At 41.4% G+C, this 20,657-nt stretch overlaps 1 protein-coding gene across 2 annotated transcripts in view; it reads right to left on the bottom strand.

Moving 5' to 3' along the window:
• Positions 1-17,238, bottom strand: part of LOC123999146 (myocardin-related transcription factor B-like) — a 42,950-nt gene extending 25,712 nt beyond the window's left edge. Inside the window, exons 1-2 of one of the 2 annotated variants that reach the window (XM_046304606.1) lie at positions 17,102-17,238; positions 1,086-1,287 (exon numbers count right to left, since the gene is read on the bottom strand). In XM_046304606.1, the coding sequence (XP_046160562.1) occupies positions 1,086-1,215 (130 nt within the window). In that variant the 5' untranslated portion in view covers positions 1,216-1,287; positions 17,102-17,238. The remainder of the gene's footprint in view (positions 1-1,085; positions 1,288-17,101) is intronic. The other variant, XM_046304607.1, reaches the window with a different exon arrangement.
• Positions 17,239-20,657: the final 3,419 nt, after the last annotated feature.

A 20,657-nucleotide genomic window follows, 5' to 3' on the forward strand; every position in this document is an offset into this window, starting at 1 on the left:
CCAGTGTCTGTCTCTTGGGCAATAAAGTTGGGGTGAACAGTAGTCTCCACCCCATACTCTCTATTCCTGACTGTGCCCTCTCTAGGGACTGGGAAAATATCAGGGTACCACTCGGGGTAGGTGAGTGTCAGCCTGCCCACCAGACACTGCCTCAGTGCTACCCCTCACTATGGTTCACATGCCAGAGGAATATTTCCAGATTGGCGTTCTGGCTTTGGTCTGAGAACCAGTGGGTTAGGAGAGTGAGATAACAGAGGAGATCTCAAGATACTGAAGGTCCACAATTTCAAGGAAAATGCACTGGGAAATATTAGTCAGGAATTCATCATCAGTGAAAAGTTAAACGAGAGGCTCAACCCGTTCATTGACTGTTGTTGAAGTCTGTTCATCAGAATCTGCATCCAATTTATCATATTTAACTCATTAATAATTCCCACTTTTCTGAGAGCAACCAACAAACAAAACACTTAGTGGCCCAAAGAGAGGACTGACTTTGGGACTTGATGTCAGGAACCGTTCAAGCTGTGATTATGTGTTGGCTTCCAGATGCAATTCCAGTCTAATTCCCCACTTCTCTCCACAAACAAATCTCTCTGGACTGGAGAGGAGTTTGTTTTCTCACTGTCAGGGCAGGCTTGCTCTCTGATGGATGATATAGAAACCAGAGTCTCTGGGTTAATTTCAATCTTATTTCCTTGATTTTTCAGAACCACGAATCTGCTTCAATGCATTTTGAGAAGGAGGCAAAGAGAGAGGATGCAAGAAATCAAATACAATTGATTTTCCCCTCTGTGTTTTCACCACTCATCCTCCTGATACTAGGTATGCAATTAAAAATTGGAAATGAATATGCAAAGTGGAAATTACAAACTTTAGAAGCCTTTTTAAACCTCTAATACACTATTCAACTGGCAGCCAAGTTTGCATGTCCTGCTGTGCTGCTCAACAAGACCTTAACTAGCTGAATCAGATACGCTAAATTAGGGTTGGACTGAAAATCTACAGGACAGTAGATCTCCAAGAAGAGGGTTGGGCAGCCCTGCCCTAGGTGATTGACCTAGGTGACTGAATGGTCTACTACTCACCGTTCTTACGCTCTTTGAGAGGTGGCAGGCTGGGACTGGGCTCCATAGTCAGATCTTCCAGCTCGTGGGTCACTGCCTCGCTCCGGAGACTGAAGGCCCCCTCCACTCCCAGACTCCCCTGGGGCTCCATGCTGCAGCCTCAGCACTCCTCAGGAGGAGGAGCTAGGCCGGGTCTCCTCCAGCAGGGCAGATAGAGCTGCTGCTGTTGTCAGTTGTTGCCGGGGAGATGGGAACATTGTGTCATTTTACAGCAGGAGTTATTCATCACATGACAAACTTGGCTGCCAATTGAAAAATGTAATTTACTTATAACAGTTTTACTTCTAACAGTTGATTGCATGGAGATCACAATGGAACTGTAATCTGATGCTGATCAATAAGAATCACGCTAAAAGCCAAATTACTTATTTTAACAGATGAATGTACAAAATGTATAAGGTCTTGGCATATTGTACGTTTCTAATTAGTAATACATTTCCCAAGTTTTGTATAGAATTGGATTCCAAAGTTTCCTGTTGGTCTTACTACAGTCACTTCATCAACCCATATTCTTAGGTCCTAACTGACCTAAAATGGAATTTTTACTACGATTAAATGTCAGGAATTGTGAAAAACTAAGTTTAAATGTATTTGGATAAGGTGTATGTACATTTTCCAAGCTGTTTAAAGGCACAGTCAACTTAGTGTATGTAAACTTCTGACCCACTGAAATTGTGATACAGTGAATTATAAGTGAAATAATCTGTCTGTAAACAATTGTTGGAAAAATAACTTGTGTCATGCACAAAGTAGATGTCCAAACCGACTTGCCAAAACTATAGTTTGTTAACAAGAAATTTGTGGAGTGGTTGAAAAACAAGTTTAATGACTCCAACCTAACTTCCGACTTCAACTGTATATGTTCTATACATGTCTTTATGGGGCTCTTTTCCCAGAGTAAGAGTGGGATAAGGAGAATGTAGACAGCATTGTAGATCGTGTAGACTGGGCGCAAGGCTCCACAGCTGGGGCGTGTTCAGCAGGACGGTCAGATAGAAATATGCTATGTAGAACAAACATTCCTCTTGTATGTGTTGAATAAGGAATAACGTCAGCTCTATGCACGGAAATTCTATCTGTAACGTTGGAGAATGTTTTACAACTGAATGTGGCCCTGTTCTATGTCTGCCAGTGACAGATGCTGAATGTGCAACGTGAGGCAGACTGTGGTGCAGATACAGATCCAGGCTGGCTTAGGAATGGAGCCATTGTCAGTCTGTTTCAGGAGAACAGCCTACAGAGGGGATTCAGGTGTACACAACGTTACCCTTCAAGTGCCAGATATGAAATGACCTTACCCTATAGCTGCTACAGTGTCTGGCTTCTGAAACCTGCCATCCAAAAGTAGAAACCCAAGACATCTGAGCTGCAAGGCACCTTCCATCTCTAAAACAAACTCCAGCTGTGTTAAAACTAAGGCGGGTCTTTGTTTGTTCTTCTTCATGCATTCCGGTTTCAGCACCACTGGGAGCTGGCAGACTGGGAGCGGTATGAGAGGTGGCTATGGACAATGACAGCATTCTGGGCACAGTCCTCCCATCTCAGCGTGCACTCAGCACAGCAACTGTTTAGCACATCTCAGCATTAGCCTAGGTCATGATGGTTCTTTGCTTGAATTCACATCACTAGTACATAATTTCTTTTTTGAATGTCAGAACGTGGTTTTAAGGGTAGATAGTGCAATCTTAGAGAGAGTGTGAATATTTGTCAGCTTGACGTGTGAACTGATGCTTGGAGCTACATATCGAGGCTTGTAAGTGTGTTTTTTTATTTAGATGCGGGAGGATATATATTTTAAAAAATCCAAATAATTTCAATCATTTAAGTGATATACTGTATGGGATGTCAAAACCAGTTATTTCTAGCACCTTGTACCAGACAGATGTGCCACTTCCCCTATCACCCATTTGACTGTCCTATGTCAGATAGTGATGCCATAAAACATCAGATACACTTTCCTCATATAATAGTCAATTCCATCACAGCGTATGCAAAGCCTACAGTTTGCTGATTGATATATGCAATACAATGGGTTAAATCACAGAGATAGCAAAATGCTTTCAATGATGTGCCATGGAGCCAAACATATCACCCTTCCATCCCCTCCGTCCCAACCCAGAATCTACTCTCTCTCTCTCTCTCTATAATGTGCTCCAGCCTCCCAGAGGATGGAGTGGCACCAGTCCCATTTCTCCTGTCTGGCTCCAGGGTGTTATGCTGGGTAAAAAGAGAACCAGCTGTGTTGCAGGATACCTCTGGATAAAGACACAGTCCAAAATGGAAATATTGTTATTTATCTACAACACACATATAAATCCCCATTGTGCTTTGGTATGAGTAGCAGTGCCAGAAAACGTCAGAATAGAAGACGGACAAAGATAGTTTTACACAATGAGGTCTGTGCTCTCTACCACACGAGGCACATTATCGAGATGGGCAAAACAAATGAGAAAGCTGCTACTTAACTCAGTTGATATACTGTACTAGGAGAGGGTTTGTTTACAGCTAGGAGAGGGTTTGTTTGCAGCTAGGAGAGGGTTTGTTTGCAGCTAGGAGAGGGTTTATTTACAGCTAGGAGAGGGTTTGTTTACAGTTAGGAGAGGGTTTGTTTGCAGCTAGGAGAGGATTTATTTGCAGCTAGGAGAGGGTTTGTTTGCAGCTAGGAGAGGGTTTATTTACAGCTAGGAGAGGGTTTGTTTACAGCTAGGAGAGGGTTTGTTTGCAGCTAGGAGAGGGTTTGTTTGCAGCTAGGAGAGGATTTATTTGCAGCTAGGAGAGGGTTTATTTACAGCTAGGAGAGGGTTTGTTTACAGTTAGGAGAGGGTTTGTTTGCAGCTAGGAGAGGATTTATTTGCAGCTAGGGGAGAGGGTTTGTTTGCAGCTAGGAGAGGGTTTATTTACAGCTAGGAGAGGGTTTGTTTACAGCTAGGAGAGGGTTTGTTTGCAGCTAGGAGAGGGTTTGTTTGCAGCTAGGAGAGGATTTATTTGCAGCTAGGAGAGGGTTGTTTGCTAGGAGAGGGTTTATTTGCTGTTTGCAGCTAGGAGAGGGTTTATTTACAGCTAGGAGAGGGTTTGTTTACAGCTAGGAGAGGGTTTGTTTGCAGCTAGGAGAGGGTTTGTTTGCAGCTAGGAGAGGGATTGTTTGCAGCTAGGAGAGGGATTGTTTGCAGCTAGGAGAGGGTTTGTTTACAGCTAGGAGAGGGTTTGTTTACAGCTAGGAGAGGGTTTGTTTACAGCTAGGAGAGGGTTTGTTTACAGCTAGGAGAGGGTTTGTTTACAGCTAGGAGAGAGTTTGTTTGCAGCTAGGAGAGGGTTTGTAATGTGATCCCTGGAGTTTTTGCCAAGACTAATGTCAGCTTTCCGTGTGTTGTTGACATTTGATCCATACTCAGACCCCAAAGCTTCTTAGTTTACACTCTAAGTCAGCTGAAGTACACACATTAGTGTTGTTTACAACCAGGGCTGTGCAGGAGATGAAGGACTGCCTCTCTTCACTTGAGATGCTCCGGCTGGCCAAATAAACCAGTCTTATCGGCGATGCATGTAAATAAAGATAAAGCGTCTCCAAACCCAGGCTGAGTTCCATTATTAACACTATACAGTCTATTATATCCTCCATGCAAAGGGTTTATCGCTCTGCAATGCATCGGCCTGCCTGGCTGTGTTCAGTTAGCCAAGTATGCACCAGTTTAAAAAAGGTCAGGTGCACCTTTGGCTCGGATGGAAGTGTACTGTCTAGATGAATCCTATTGGTACATGGTCTGTGGTACTCTACAGGTCTGTTAAATATGGTTTAGCACTCAAGCCAGCCCTGTTCCTTAGATAGCCTGTTTTGGCCGAAGACAGACCAGGAACCATGCCATGCCATAACTATGGGGCGTTCTGGCTCCTTGAACAACCAGATGTAGATCATATCAATTGGAATAGCCTGGGTTTTTTTGTTTGGATAAACTTGCAAACCTTGCGAGAGTTGTTTACTGGATTCCTTTCAATGAAAAATCATTAGTCATTTCTACCAAAATGTACACATCACTCATCATGAAATAAAAATGAGCATGAGAAAAGAGAAGAATGTAGCTGTACAACTGACCTGCCACATCCTTTCCAGACTATTGCCAGAACAAACATGACATTTCCAGTGGATGCCATACTGATGGGTCTAACCTTTCAGTTAGGAAGCTACTTCAACACAATACAACACTCCATCACTGAGATATGCTTTTCGGCATAACAATAATGGCTCATTAAACTTAAACTTACAGGCCATAAACCCCATTATGTTTTTCCTGTACTGCATACTAGGTCTTTCTCCTGGTTGATGCCATATGTTGTCATGATGAGAAAACATACATTTCCACTACGACTATTTTGATCTCATTGAACTGTTGCCCCTATATCCTAAATTATCTTTCACAGTGAACATTTCCACTTCTTTTCCCCCAAAGAGAATGCCTTTAGACATCAAAGCCTTTTTAGTGTGAAATCTTGAGCGCTCAGTCCAAAGAAAGTGTGTAACTACAGAGTTACGTCTAGTGAAGCGTTCTCAGGTTACAGTACAAAGAACCAAATCAAGATGAAACCAGATTCAGCAATTAACTTGGCCACTTTAGCTTACAACGCATAAGAAGAACCACAGTATAAACAGCCAGCAATAACATGGTTGACAAACCCTTATAAGACACTCAAAGTGATTTAAGGCGCCACTAGCAGGCTATGGTTTCTCATTAGAGAGACCAAACACTGAAGCAATCCTCTGTCTTCCCCCGAAGGTACATGACGTGTGCTCTAACTAAGTTCAGATGCACTGTGGCAGATAGAATCTGCTGCTCATGCCTCTGCATCACACTGGTGTTTGCTATGAAACAAAGACTTGCCTTAAGTGAGTGAGAGCGAGAGTGACAGAGAGAGCAAGAGAAAGAGTGAGAGAGAGAGAGAAGAAAGAGAGAGAGAAAGAGAGAGAAAGAGAGAGATAGAAAGAGAGAGTGCAAGAGAGAGAAAAAAGAGAGAGAAAAAAAGAGAGAGAAAGAGAGAGAGCAAGAGAGAGAAAGAGAGAGAGAGAAAGAGAGAAAGAGAAAGAGAGAGAGAGAAAGAAATGAAAGAAAGAATGCGAGAGAGAGAGAGAACAAGAGAGAGAAAGAGTGAGTGAGAAAGAGTGAGAGAGAGAAAGTGTGTGCAGAGCATGGCTAAGACACCCACACGTTCAATGTGATCTGGCTACAGGTACACACATGTGAAGAGAATTAGTAGGTCTTGCCACAGCTCTAAGCCCAATTCTGGGCAAATAAAATAAATGGACTTGGTTTTGGCTACATAAACCACCTGGCATGTTGATACAACCAAGATAAATGCCTAGTTGGATCAAGGCCTGACAGCCTAGCTAGAACACATGAGTATAGTGTCAGGGTTGAGGGTTTGGGCTGATTGATTGCAGGTTATAAAACATTGAGATTACAAGCCCTTAGCCTAGTGTTATTCATTATTGAGAGAGGTCTGCGTAGTTGGCACAGTTTGACCCTGTCTGTCAGTCCAGGAACGAGGTGTATCGCCTTCCACCTGGTTTGAGATGTTATCTAAGTGGCCAAGCCAAGGGTCTGACACTGTAGGAATACTATCTCAGAGGGAATAGACTTGCTAGCCTAGCCATTTGTGATTACAGTGCCTCGACATTACAGTGGACTCTGTAAATCCAGATACTTTTATTTATTATAATGATCAATAAAGATTGCGCTACCACGGGGAGCAGGCTGATACAATTCAGTAACTTTGGCTCTTGGTTTTCCTTGGTTTTCACAGAGGAATCTCCTCTACACCCACTACCTTCCCATTCTTGCTGCTATGCTCCTCATCCCCTGCGAGTCTCTCTGCAGTGCAGTGCACATGGTGGGAAAGCCAGAGGGAAATCCCTGTAGGCCTCTGACTTCTCTTTGAAGGCTATGAAGGGTATGCGGCACGCAGGCTGCTGCCAAGAAGAGTCTACGGAAAGGCATTCCTCTGGCTGTGTGGGTCACATCATCTTCACCACACACACATGGATGCATACATACACACACACTTCCATACACACACACACACACACACACACACACACACACACACACACACACACACACACACACACACACACACACACACACACACACACACACACACACACACACACACACACACACACACACACACACACACACACACACACACACACACACACACACACACACACAAAAGTGACACACTGATCACTGTAAAGTACCTCAGCTGGATTGCTGCTGTCACATTTATATTTATTGCAAATGATGATAATGAGATAATGAACCCAATGCCTGGACATAAAATCATTCCATACAATACTACTACTTGTGAGAAAGACGGCAACACACACTCCTGATCATTAAATACACACCACTGTGTATTTAGTCTGACAAATATTTGAGTGTAAGAATTGAAGTGAGCCACTGTTCTTTATTCGATATTTCTCTTCTATTATTTTCCTCATAGAACAAACCACAGAGCAGCAGTAGATGGCGCTGGAGTGCGTTAGCTGGAGTGAGTCACTTCGAATTCCTTAACTGATGTTGTTGGAAGCCAATTACATGTCATTTTCAAGAATGTTCTGTTCCTAACCCTGGCAGTGCCTTTATTTTATTTTTTATTCAAAATGACTGATCCCTAAAGGAAAGGAAACTTCAGCCATGTGTCACCATTGTTATTTCGGTAATTTAGTATATATTTTTCTAACCCAACCTCTATGATGATGTTTGGGTTTAACTTAAAGGCATTAAGGAAAGGATATTATCAATTAAAATAAACACATATTGGATTATAAAAAGTCCTTTCAAGTAAATTGAAAGTAAATGTTCAATTGATGATTTACAGCACAGTGGTAGAGGAGGAAAATATTTAAACTGGGTGAGACAACCTTGAGGCGTTATCTGGGTTTACCTGTGACAGTACGAGAGGGAGCAAGGAGAGGACACTGTCTGGCAGTGCTGCTGTACAACTAAATAGGTCATGGCGCTGGAAAACTGGCACACAAAGAAAATATATTTTTAGCATTGATCCCCCTTTCCCAGTCACTTTGAAATGAGACTACCATCCCTTCACCAATGAGAAAAAATATTCTCTCAAAAGGAAATTATACACCATGTAAACCAGATTGAGACTTGATTTTCAGCTTGAAAGTTTGCATCTCATTGGAGTGGGTTGCCGTGGTGACGCTAATTGGTGAGCAGAGTGCAGTGTTGGTTGGGGCTAAACAATAACAGGACAGGTATTTATAGATCAGTGGCTCTTCACTGGAGTGGCAGCCTTAAGATATGGAAAACAGGCACTCTGAAGCCATAGAGTCCAGCTGCGACTTCATCTCCTAGAGCAGTCATCCCTCAGGGTCTCTATGCTGCCCCCTACTGATATGCAGTAGCAGTGTGTGGGTAAAATCACTGGGGAAGCCATATTTGCGCATTGGGACCGTGATATATAGGCCTAAAGGCAGAGACAATAAGAAGACACAGTGGACGAATAAATTCAACAACACCTTTGTTTTATCACAAAACCGGATAGCTACCTCTGTCCAGTGGAGTCCACGGCGCATATTGCATGTAACGTACAGTTACATGACCTACAAAATGGTCAAGCAAGTTAATGTTTCCGACATTCTTAGACCACTAAACAACTATAGATTAAGAATCACAGAGAGTTACCGCAAGTTGGGACGGCAGGGTAGCCTAGTGGTTAGAGCGTTGGACTAGTAACCGGAAGGTTGCAAGTTCTACCCCCAAGCCAAAAGACTGCTGAACAATTTAATAAATTCGCCACCGGACAATTTACATTGACCCCCCCACCCTTTTGTACACTGCTGCTACTCTGTTTGTTTGTTATCTATGCATAGTCACTTTGCCCCCACCTACATGTACAGATTACCTCAACTAGCCTGTACCCCTGCACACTGACTCGGTACCGGTGCACCCTGCATATAGCCTTGTTATTGTTATTCTTATTGTGTTACTTTTTATTATTACTTTTTATTTGAGTCTACTTGGTAAATATTATCTGCACTGTTGGTTAAGGGCTTGTAAGTAAGTATTTCATGGTAATGTCTACACATGTGACAAATAAAGTTTGATTTGATTTGATCATTAAATCACCTCTGCTTAATCTAATACAGTGCCAACTAAAATATACCAAAACCTATTTAATCCAATCAATGTAAGCTAAATATGATGTGGCTGTCCATGGTTCTGATTTCTGTGTGTGTGTGTGTATGCGCGTTCGTGCAAGTAGAAAACTCACCCTACTAAGAGAAAACCAATGCCATCCTACTCTCTTTCATGTTGGCCAAACTATCACTCTGTCATACACTACACACCTTTATTTTTTGTTGTCCTAGGCTACCTGGCTAAAATGCTTGCTTGCTACCCTAACTTCCATTCATGGGCAATGTTAGCTAGTTAATATTAGCCTTCTACATCTAGCTACTGTACATATTGAAATTCCATCCTCTCAGCCCAGGGGCACAACAATGTATGAATTAATGTTTGGATCAGAATTGCCATTATAATCATATGCCATTAAGGAGAATTAAGTAAAACCACAAGTCCAAATCTCTATCTCAATCCATGGCTAATTTAGGAAGGGGACAATTGTAGCTAGCTAGCTAGCAACCAGAGGACAACAACACAACGAGATACAACAATTCAAGTGTTTCTGTCAATGACGTTATGCTCTCAATGGGATTTGATAAGAGTGATGCCAAAATCCAAGCTGGCTTCCTTTGACACTTTTTTGTTGTTGCGCCAGGACCATTCACAGTTCAGCTCGCTCAGTTTAGCTCAACGCATTTTTGATACTTTTTTTAATCAAAGGAGGCCAAATGCTCACTGGCTTCCCATGCCTTCAATGCTATGGCGGCAACAATGTCATCCTCGTTTGGACCAGACAGCATCAGATAGATGGCCTACACGTAGAGAGACAGAGGGGTGCTGTTCGCTTGCTCAGATGCTTTCTCCTGTTAGATATATTCAGCCTCTCACGAATTGAAGGAAAATGATGAAACACTTTGCCTCAGTAAATTACGACCAAGAAGCAGATGAGGGTGTATACATGTCCAGACAATGGGCTGCCTGTATGACTCAGAAGCTGGTCTCTTCCTGACACAATTAGCAACTCTGCCATCTCAGCAGGGGTTTGATTCTGTGTAACCCACAAGGCCTACTGGCAGTGGATTGGTTTCACAATAGTGTAGAAATTAATACGTGTCCCCTGCACATTCTTCAAAATACACATGATGCCAACACTAAATCTTTGTCCCTTTGAACTGACACAGCATATCTATTTCATAGGTTCCTTGTGTACCACAAGGTTTAACCCCTAGTGAGCATGAGGCCACCTCTGTTGGGGCCGAGGCGACAGCTCAAAGCCTGCCTCGCCCGAGTTCACTTGCGGTCCACTGAATTGGGATGTACCGTGTCACCACCTAGGGCAGAAAGTGAGCCACATAGTGCACATGACTAAGCATTGAGTGTCAACGTAGTAAGAATTCCACCCTATCCTGAGGGTTAAAAGTGTCCTCATGGATCCATGGTCATCGTGTTTGTCCTCGTGGTTGGTGTAGATGCAATTTGATGCTAAGTAGCTACGCCATGTCAAATCTGATCACAGTGCATGGACTCATTTGAGACTTGTTGGGACACATCTGTAGAAAAAACTGACAGACATGGAAGGCAAAGCCTGTGATCTGATTGTTATCTGGATCATTCATGAGAAGACACAGACAGTGGTGAGATAAATTTAAAAATCATTATGTCCTATCAGGAAATAGTAAGACTTAAAAGCAGTTCAGCACAACAGGAGTTAGAACAGAAGAAGTTGAAATGAAAAATCCTCAGTGGTGACAGAAAGAGGAATGGGAAAAAACTCAAATGTCTGTGGAATAGAGAAAAAAATGGTATGTTACCACATTACACATTTATAACTTGAACCTCAATAGCCACCAGTTAGCCAGAGGAGGTCTACTGTATGGCTAAAAATAGCTGATAGTGACTTGCCAGAATAAGCTGCTGGAAAATAGACAGGAAAAAAGCCTCCTTTTCCATGTGTTTCTCAGGCCATATGGGTCTCACTGCACTCAGAACTGCACAAAAGAAAACCGTGTGAGACTGACTACTGCAGCACTGCTGAAAGAGGAGGGGGACTTCCTCATCCTTAACCCCCCCCCACACACACACACACAAAATTCCCCCATTTCAAACACTGTAACTTTCCCATAAGTCTAATAAATTCTCCAGTGGCCATGACTGAGAACTTCACACATGGTGTCTGACCCTCCCACTTCCCCTTCTGGACGGGCCCCTGTAGGGTCCAGGCAGCGGAGCGGGCCACTGCACTCAGCATTGGGTCAGTGGAGGAGGGGGCGACTGGACCGGCCGACCGCAGACAGAAATAGCCTTCCACTTGGCCGTTGGCATGTTGGGACTCATGGCATGGGCATGGGAGGAGGGAGGGAGTATCTGTTTTGGTCTAAAATCACAGTTGGGGAGTGCTGCTCTGCTTTCCAGATGGCAAGTTTCCATTCAAACAATGTTACTGGGAGAGTTTGAGGTCGTCATTTAGTCCAACTAAAATGACCTATGATAAAATAATGAGGCAGATACTACTGCAATGGAACAGATATACTATACAACACAACGACCTGTGCTCCAGTATTACCAAATAGGGATGTAGCCTACCTATACCTCTTGATATTTTACCATTTCAAATTCTAGTATATACAGTACATTCCCTTCAGAAAGGATTCATATTTCATACTTATTCCACATTTTGTTGTGTTACAGCCTGAATTCAAATGGGATTAAATATATATTTTTTCTCATCCTCTACACTCAATACCCCAATAATGACAAAGTAAAAACATGTTTTTAGAAAATTTTGCAAATTTATTGAAAGTGTAATACAGAATTATCAAATGTAAGTATTCACATCCCTGAGTCAATGCATGTTAGAATCCCCTTTGGCAGTGATTACAGCTGTGATTCTTTTTGGGTAAGTCTAAGAATTTTGCACACCTGGATTGGACAATATTTGCACGTTATTCTTCAAACTCTGTCAAGTTGGTTGTTGATCATTGCTAAACAGCCATTTTCAAGTCTTACCATAGATTTGAATGCGGATTTCAGTCAAAACTGTAACTAGGCCACTCAGGAATATTCAATGTCGTTTTGTTAAGCAACTCCACTGTATATTTGGCATTGAGTTTTAGGTTATTGTCCTACTGAAACGTCAATTTGTCTCCCAGTGTCTGTTGACAGCAGACTGAACCAGGTTTTCCTCTAGGATTTTGCACGTGCTTAGCTCTATTCTGTTTCTTTTAATAAAAAACAAGCATTGCCGATGACAAGCATACCCATAACATAATGCAGCCTTCACCATGCTTGAAAATATGAAGAGTGGTACTCAGTGATGTGTTGTATTGTATTTGCCCCAAACATAATTGCTTTGAATTCAAGTGTATTTCCTTGACACATTTCTTTTGAATATTACTTTAGTGTGTTATTGCAAACAGGATGCATGTTTTTGAATATTTTTATTCAGTACAGGCTTCCTTCTTTTCACTCTGTCAATTAGGTCAGTATTGTAGAGTAACTACAATGTTGTTGATCCATCGTCAGTTTTGTCCTATCACAGCCATTAAACTCTTTAACTGTTTTAAAGTCACCACTGGCATCATGGTGAAATCCCTGAACGGTTTCCTTCCTTGATACACCATCCAAAGTGTAATAATGACTTTACCATGCTCAAAGGGATATTCAATGTCTATTATTTTTATTTTACCCATCTACCAATAGTTGTCCTTCTTTGTCAGGCATTGGAAACCTTCCTTGGTCTTTGTGGTTGAATCTGTGTTTGAAATGCATTGCTCGACAAGGACCTTACAGATAATTGTGTGTGGGGTACAGAGATGAGGTAGTCATTCAAAAATCCTAACTATTAGTACACACAGAGTGATCTTGAACTTATTTAGGCTTGCCATAACAAAGGGGTTGATTATTTATTGACTCAAGACATTTCAATTTCTAAAAACATTCTAATTTGACATTATGGGGTATTGTGTGTAGGCCAATTGTCACGTCCTGACCTTAGTTCCTTTTATATGTCTCTGTTTTAGTTTGGTCAGGGCGTGAGTTGGGGTGGGCATTCTATGTTGTGTATTCTAGGTTTTGTTTTTCTGTGTTTGGCCTGGTATGGTTCCCAATCAGAGGCAACTGTCGATCATTGTCTCTGATTGAGAACCATACTTAGGCAGCCTGTATTCCCACTATGGGTTGTGGGTAGTTGTTTTCTGTGTCTGTGTTTTACCATACAGAACTGTTTTGTTTTTATTTTATTTCTCTTTTTCTGTTTTATTCAGTGTTCGGTTATCTTTCATTAAAGTATGGACACTTACCACGCTGCGCATTCCTACTCCTCCTCAGAAGAGGAGGAAAACCGTTACACCAATGACACAAAACATACATGTAATACACTTTAAATTCAAGCTGTAACTATATATACACTACATGACCAAAAGTATGTGGACACCTGCTCGTCGAGCATCTCATTCCAAAATCATTGTTATTAATATGGAGTTGGTCTCCCCCTTTGCTGCTTTAACAGCCTCCACTCCCCTGGGAGGGCTTTCCACTAGATGTTGTAAACATTGCTGCGGGGACTTCCATTCAGCCACAAAACCAATAGTGAGGTCGGGCACTGATGTTGGGTGATTAGGCCTGGCTCGCAGTCGGTCGTTCCAATTCATCCCAAAGGTGTTCGATGGGGTTGAGGTCAGGGCTCTGTGCAGGCCAGTCAAGTTCATCCAGAGGCAGTTTGGAACTTGGTAGACAATTTTTATACGCTACGCGCTTCAGCACTTGGCGGCCCCATTCGGTGAGCTTGTGTGGCCTACCACTTCGTGGCTGAGCCATTGTTGCTCCTAGACGATTCCACTGCACAATAACAGCACATACAGTTGACCGGGGCAGCTCTAGAAGGGCTGAAATTTCCCCAACTGATTTGTTTAGATAGGGTATACATGTGTATATACTTTAAATATGCCGAATATTTAAAAGTAGCAATGGAGACAACATGCTAGAGTAAAACCATTTTCAGAGTGAGGACAAAAGGAAAATCTGTCTCTTGAAAGAAAGTTGTTTCTTAGAAGCCCAAAGTGGCCATGGAGAGCAGAGACCCATCGCTTTAATGTGTTTGTGAGTGGACAGAGTGCTGCTGACCCTATGTGTCCTTTGTGAAACACAATCACCAGCCTGCAATCCCGCTGACTCAGTGGGAAATGCTTCCGATTCCCTGCTCATCTCCAGCACTCACTGCCCTTAGATTGTCATGCTGTTCATGTTACTGAAATTGATGCTGTGCCATGGAAATGTGATGCCGGGAATCAGTTCTAACTGCATAGGGAATCGGGATGATGTCCACCGGGATCATTCCACCGGGATCATTCCACTGGAGGGTAGGTGAGGTGTGAACATGTTATTCAAACAAATTCACTGGAACCGATATTCCACTCAACCCAAATATAAATGAGGAACAAATGCTTGTCATGACTTTCTGAATCATGTTCACACAGAAAACACGTCGCTCTTGTAGTATTCATATTACATTCAAGTCTGTTCGCATGGGGCCCAGCAAAGTGCTGTATACACTTACGATTCCCCAGAAAAGATTAGGGATAACATTTATTCATTGGAATAAATGGTAACAATAACAGCGTCAGAACAGTGTAACAGGCCTCCTGCCTGAATATGGACAGAGCACAGTTGGGCTGAGAAAACACACCCCAGAACACCTGCCCTCTCCCTGCGCTGTGCTGTCTCACTATGAATACCCAGAGATGGGCAGTATTTATGTATTTGAAATTCATAATGATGTATTTTGTCGTTTGAATTACACTGGACTGAACTACACCAATGTATTTTGTAATTGTTTTTAAATATGAAAAACTTTTCTTTATAATTAAAAAAAAATAGCGATTCACATTTTGTACCCCCTGTATATAGCCTCGCTATTGTTATTCTACTGCTGCAGTTTAATGATTTGTTATTTTTATTTGAACTTTTATACTCTCTTTTATACTTTTCTTAAAATGTCTTAAAGCTGTTGGTTAAGGTCTTGTAAGTAAGCATTTCACTGGCAGGTCTACACCTGATGCATTCGCTGCATGTGACAAATACAATTTGATTCGATTTTTATCTTATCTTTTGGACTCTCGGTGCAAACTGAACTTCTCACCAGCTCTGCAAAAATACTGCAACATGAACTACTGAGTGAGTGTGAGAACATTGATGCTGTCCAGGCTAGCTGCTTCAATAAACAGACTTTAAATATGCAACTTTGCCCTTCTGTAGACCCTCGTCAAACGGTAATGTAAACACGCTTCTTCCATTAGTTGCAATGGGCCCATTTCAATGGACCGATACACCAACATTGACAGAGAAACGGTAGCAAAGAGAAGAAAAGGAGTGTGCAATTCTCCAGGTGGTTTTCCAGGTGGTCTGCCCTTCAAGAGGTTGTAATTGATTTGACAATTTACGCTGTATACATCTGCATCTGTTGCAACAGAGATTAAATCAATTATGAAAGGAAGTTTATGAAGTAGACCGTCATGTACCATACATGTTTTCCATCTCTCTCAAATTCAACATGAAATAAAGCACACAGCAGCTCTCTGTCAAAAACGGTTCTCTCTCTCGCTCTCTCTCGCTCTCTCTCCTCTGCATTCATTGGCCGTCATCTCCCCAGAGCTGATTGACTTCCTGCCTCCACTTTGGAAAACAGTTAAGTTCCCCTGATTACAACCGTTTCCTTCCTTCCTCCATCCCTCACAGTGCTGCTGGCTCAGATGGATACATGATTTACTCAGGCCCTACACCCACAGTCACATCCATGTGCATCATACAGTGGGGAAAGGGTGCTGGAAGATCAATCTGGCTCAATCTAGAAACTGTTTTCCCTTGAGAGACGCTTTCTGGTTATGTGGGTTTGTTTGGTGAGTGGGATTTCAAAATGAATGAAGTCCGAAAAGACTTCAAATATATGTTGGGTTTGTTAACAGTGTTAAGCGGCATATAAACTCCTAGAGTTTTAACAGGGCATTTAGAGTTAATCTTAAGGCGTCAATCAGCAGTAGAAACAATAAGGAGCGAGAAACAGAGCTGCCATGTCTATCGGCGTCATCTTGATTTGATTTGACAACAACAAAGTGGTTCCCCACTCCTAGTTCGGTAAAAAGCTATGGGATGGGGCTGGAGAAATGTAACCTCTCTCAAATTCATAGACATAGCTATGGACTCAATGACTGACCATCCATGATATCAAAATGATCGTTTTAACCATGTTTGTTTACATTTTCTTTGTTTACAAATGTTGGAGTAAAACAAGCTTATATTTTGGGATCTGATGGGGTACGAAATTAACAAGTTATATTCTTGGGTACATATAATTAATGTATAAGTCGAAAATAGATGTAGCGACGGCTGATTGCGACTTTTGACATTTAAAAAGACTTCCTCACATAAGAACACCACATCTAATCGAATCTAGCTCAAATCCCCCCACTGTGAGCTGTATTTAATTGGTGACAAATGCACGTGTGGGGCTGTTGCCAAGTAGATTAACAATATTTCAAAATGTCAGGTGTGTTAGGTTACCTAATACATTATCAGAAAAGTTGCATGGTATTGTGGTCACGCATATGAGTTTTCTACATACAATCAACATACAAAACCTGGCGTTATCGTGAGAATAGCCTGTCAAGATCTGCCATTATGTTTTTGCCAAATCTAGCCTCGCGACATTAGTATCCACTGTTCATCACTTATTATTGCACTGTTACAATGCATCACCAAAGCAACCGGTGGCAGTGATGCATACTGAAACAGCCATGAAAAACAGTGACAGTAGAATTATTGAAACATTGACATGCAAAATCTTACCGATGTCCCTTGGAGTTCGTTGGTATTTGTCTCGAAGGAACGGAATAGTCGCTTGTTTGAGATAATTAATAAATAAATATCTATTTGTTTTTCTTCGGTGAAAGTGAAATTGTTGGTCTTGGAAAAAGATGGCTGCTCCTCGGCTGAAGTCGATGATGTAATCTGAATTTTAACCCTTTGATGTGTTCAATAGAAGTGTTTATTCCTGCTCCGTCTCATTCTGAATTCAATAAAACCCTTCATAATTGTTTTAAAATCACTGCATTTGTAAATGTTTGATATACAGTCAGGTCCATAATTATTGGCACCCTTGATAAAGATGAGCAAAAAATACTGTATAAAAAAAATAATACAAATACTGAACGACATTGTATGCTCCAAAACAATGGGAAATAAAAAAAATACTAATACAATTTCTCAGAAAAAGTGATTTTGTTAAGCAACAATTAAAACAGTCGAAAAAGATTTTTGGCACCCCTGGATTCAATAAGCAGAAAATAACCCCATATCTCCTTTAAAATATGGTGGTGGATATTTCATGTTATGGGTTATTTTGCTTCCATCGGGCCTGGCTGGGGCAATGTTAATGTCATCGGCATCATAAACTTTACCCAGTACCAGGACGTGTTTAGCTAAAGACCTGGTTGCCTCTGGCAGGAGGCTGAAACTTGGCCGCAAGTGGATCTTCCGGCAACACAGTAACCCCAAGCGCACATCACATTCCACAAAGAAATGGTTAATTGGTCACAAAATCAACATTTTGCAATGCCCATCTCAGTCTCCGGATTTGAACCCCATTGAAAACCTGTTGTTTGAATTGAAGAGGGCAGTAAACAAGCGGAGAGGAAGGATATCGAGGATCTGGAAAGATTCTGTATGGAGGAATGGTCTAATATCCCTCTCAATGTGTTCTCCAATCTCATAAAACATTTTAGAAAAAGGGCTCATTGTCGTCATCCTCACAAGGTGAGGTATGGAAAGATATTGAAAACAGTGGGTGGCACCCATATCTTAGAATTTCTTTTTTTACTTGTTAAATTTATTAAAGAGCGGTGATACCATCAAGAGCATTGTCCGGGTTTCTTATTTTTTTCTCATCTTATTAAACTGTTACTATGCACCTGCAAAAAAAGATAGCTCAGATGTGCGAGTGCCTATTGAGCAATTGTATTAACATAAATAAAATAATGTCATTTTTTTAGCATACAATATAGCTCAATATTTGTCAGTAGTATAAAGTACTTAAGTAAAAATACTTGAAAGTACTACTTACTTTTTTGGGGGTATCTGTACTTCACTACATTCTTAAAGAAAATTATGCACTTTTACTCCATACATTTTCCCTGACACCCAAAACTACTCATTACATTTTGAAATGCTTAGCAGGACAATAAAATGGTCTAATTGTAACGATATTCGTAGGTGGTATGTATTCATGGTATATTTAATCAAGAAACTGAACACTAGAACATTAAAACAACAAAGCGGAACAAACTAAACAGTTCTGTCTGGTGCAGACACACAAAGACAGAAAACTACCCACACCCATAGTGGGAAAACAGGCTGCCTAAGTATGGTTCTCAATCAGAGACAACGATAACCAGCTGCCTCTGATTGGGAACCATACCAGGCCCAAACATAGAAACACAACACCCAGACATACAACATAGAATACCCACCCACATCACACCCTGACCAAACTAAAAATAGAAACATACAAAGCAATCTACGATCAGGGTGTGACACTAATTCACACGCTTATCAAAAGAAAATCCCTGGTCATCCCTACAGCCTCTGATCTGGTGGACTCACTAAACACATGCTTTGTTTGTAAATGATGTCTGAGTGTTGGAGTGTGGCACGGGCTATCTGTAAATAAATAAAAACCAGAAATGTATGCCTTCTGGTTTCCTTAATATAAGGAATTTGAAATTATTTATACTTTTACTTTTGATCTTAAGTATATAAATATACTGAAGTATATTTAAAACCAAATACGTTTAGACTTTTACTCAAGTAGTATTTTACCAGGTGATTCACTTTTACTTGAGACATTTTCTATTAAAGTATCTTTACTTTACCCCAAGTATGACAGTTGGGTACTTTTTCCACCACTGGTATTTGTATTATTTATTTTATAGTCTTTTTTGCTCATATTTATCAAGGCTGCCAATACTTTTTAAACCTGCCTAGAAGTTCAGCATCCTGCAGCTGCCTCTTCACTATTGACGTTGAGACTGGTGTTTTGTGGGAACTATTTCATGAAGATGGTGGTGGTTGCTGATAATGGGCCTCTGTACGCCTATGTAGATATTCCAGCTACAGTAGTTATTTACAACATTAACAATGTCTACACTGTATTTCTGATCAATTTGATGTTATTTTAATGGACAAAAAATTAGCTTTTCTTTCAAAAACAAGAACATTTCTAAGTGACCCCAAACATTTGAACGGTAGTGTATATTTCTAGAGAAATCAAAGATGAGATTCCACTCGCTATAAACCATTTAATTCTAATGACAAGTGTAAAAGAAATAGTGCTTGTAGATTGCATATAGTGTGGAGTGCATGTGCTGTTCATATTCATCTTGGAGAGATAGCGGTTGATTCTTTTCTCCTCACACACGAGAACACACATGACCGCATGCTGTGGAGTTTTGTCAATGTGTTGTGAGTCTTAATCACCGGCCCCAAAAATAACAGGAGGCAATGGGGGGGGGGGGGTGGAGGAGGCTGCCCCTCACTGAGGGACCAAATGCCAACTCTATCACTAGTAGGAGGAGTGGTTATGTGTGAAGTGACTCATCTCTGTGGTCTGTCTTTTCCAGCCCTGCAGCCTTTCATTCCCTCGCTGATACAGATGGAGGGAGAAAAACTGGGTGGCAAAGGAGGGACCATGGAGTGGGACTGTGTGTGTGACACTACAGGAGCCTAGAAGGTGTAGGGACGGTCATCAGAGCCCTGGTGGGTGGACAAGTGGAGCCTGCTGTTATCAAGACTACACTTGGTGTTGTGTCATTAACAGTAGCTTACATAGAATGGAGACATCATTTAGTTGACGTAAACCCAGACGGTAATGTGCCAATATGTATATGCTTTGTGCTCACTGGTGGTGCATGAGATGACATTTTTCTAGAAGTGATTTACAGAATCAGAAGAAAACAACACATTGTCATTTTGGGATTTATTTTTCCAAAGCCACAAGGGGGCAGTATAGTATTCCTAAAGAGACAACTATGGATGTATTTGACGTCTACATTTGATCTGGGACACCGCAAAGTTATTCGTTTCAATGTTGTGGCATTAAATCACCTGAACAGAATGATTACTTAAAAACGCCTTTTCAATTCACATGTTGTTTGTTCTCTCTGTCTTAAAAATTCTGGCATTTGTGCGGAGAGAGGAGTGAGTCGATTATGGTCTGTGCTATTATTCTTTGGTATTATTCAGACACAATATTTTTTATTTGGTCAACAGTAGCCTACATAATACATCCCCAGCTCTGACTCAGTGTCACTCCTACAATCGAGAAGAAGTTTCACAAAGCTGGGATGTC

The sequence above is a fragment of the Oncorhynchus gorbuscha genome, linkage group LG16, assembly GCF_021184085.1.
Source record: "Oncorhynchus gorbuscha isolate QuinsamMale2020 ecotype Even-year linkage group LG16, OgorEven_v1.0, whole genome shotgun sequence".
NCBI classification, from domain to species: domain Eukaryota; kingdom Metazoa; phylum Chordata; class Actinopteri; order Salmoniformes; family Salmonidae; genus Oncorhynchus; species Oncorhynchus gorbuscha.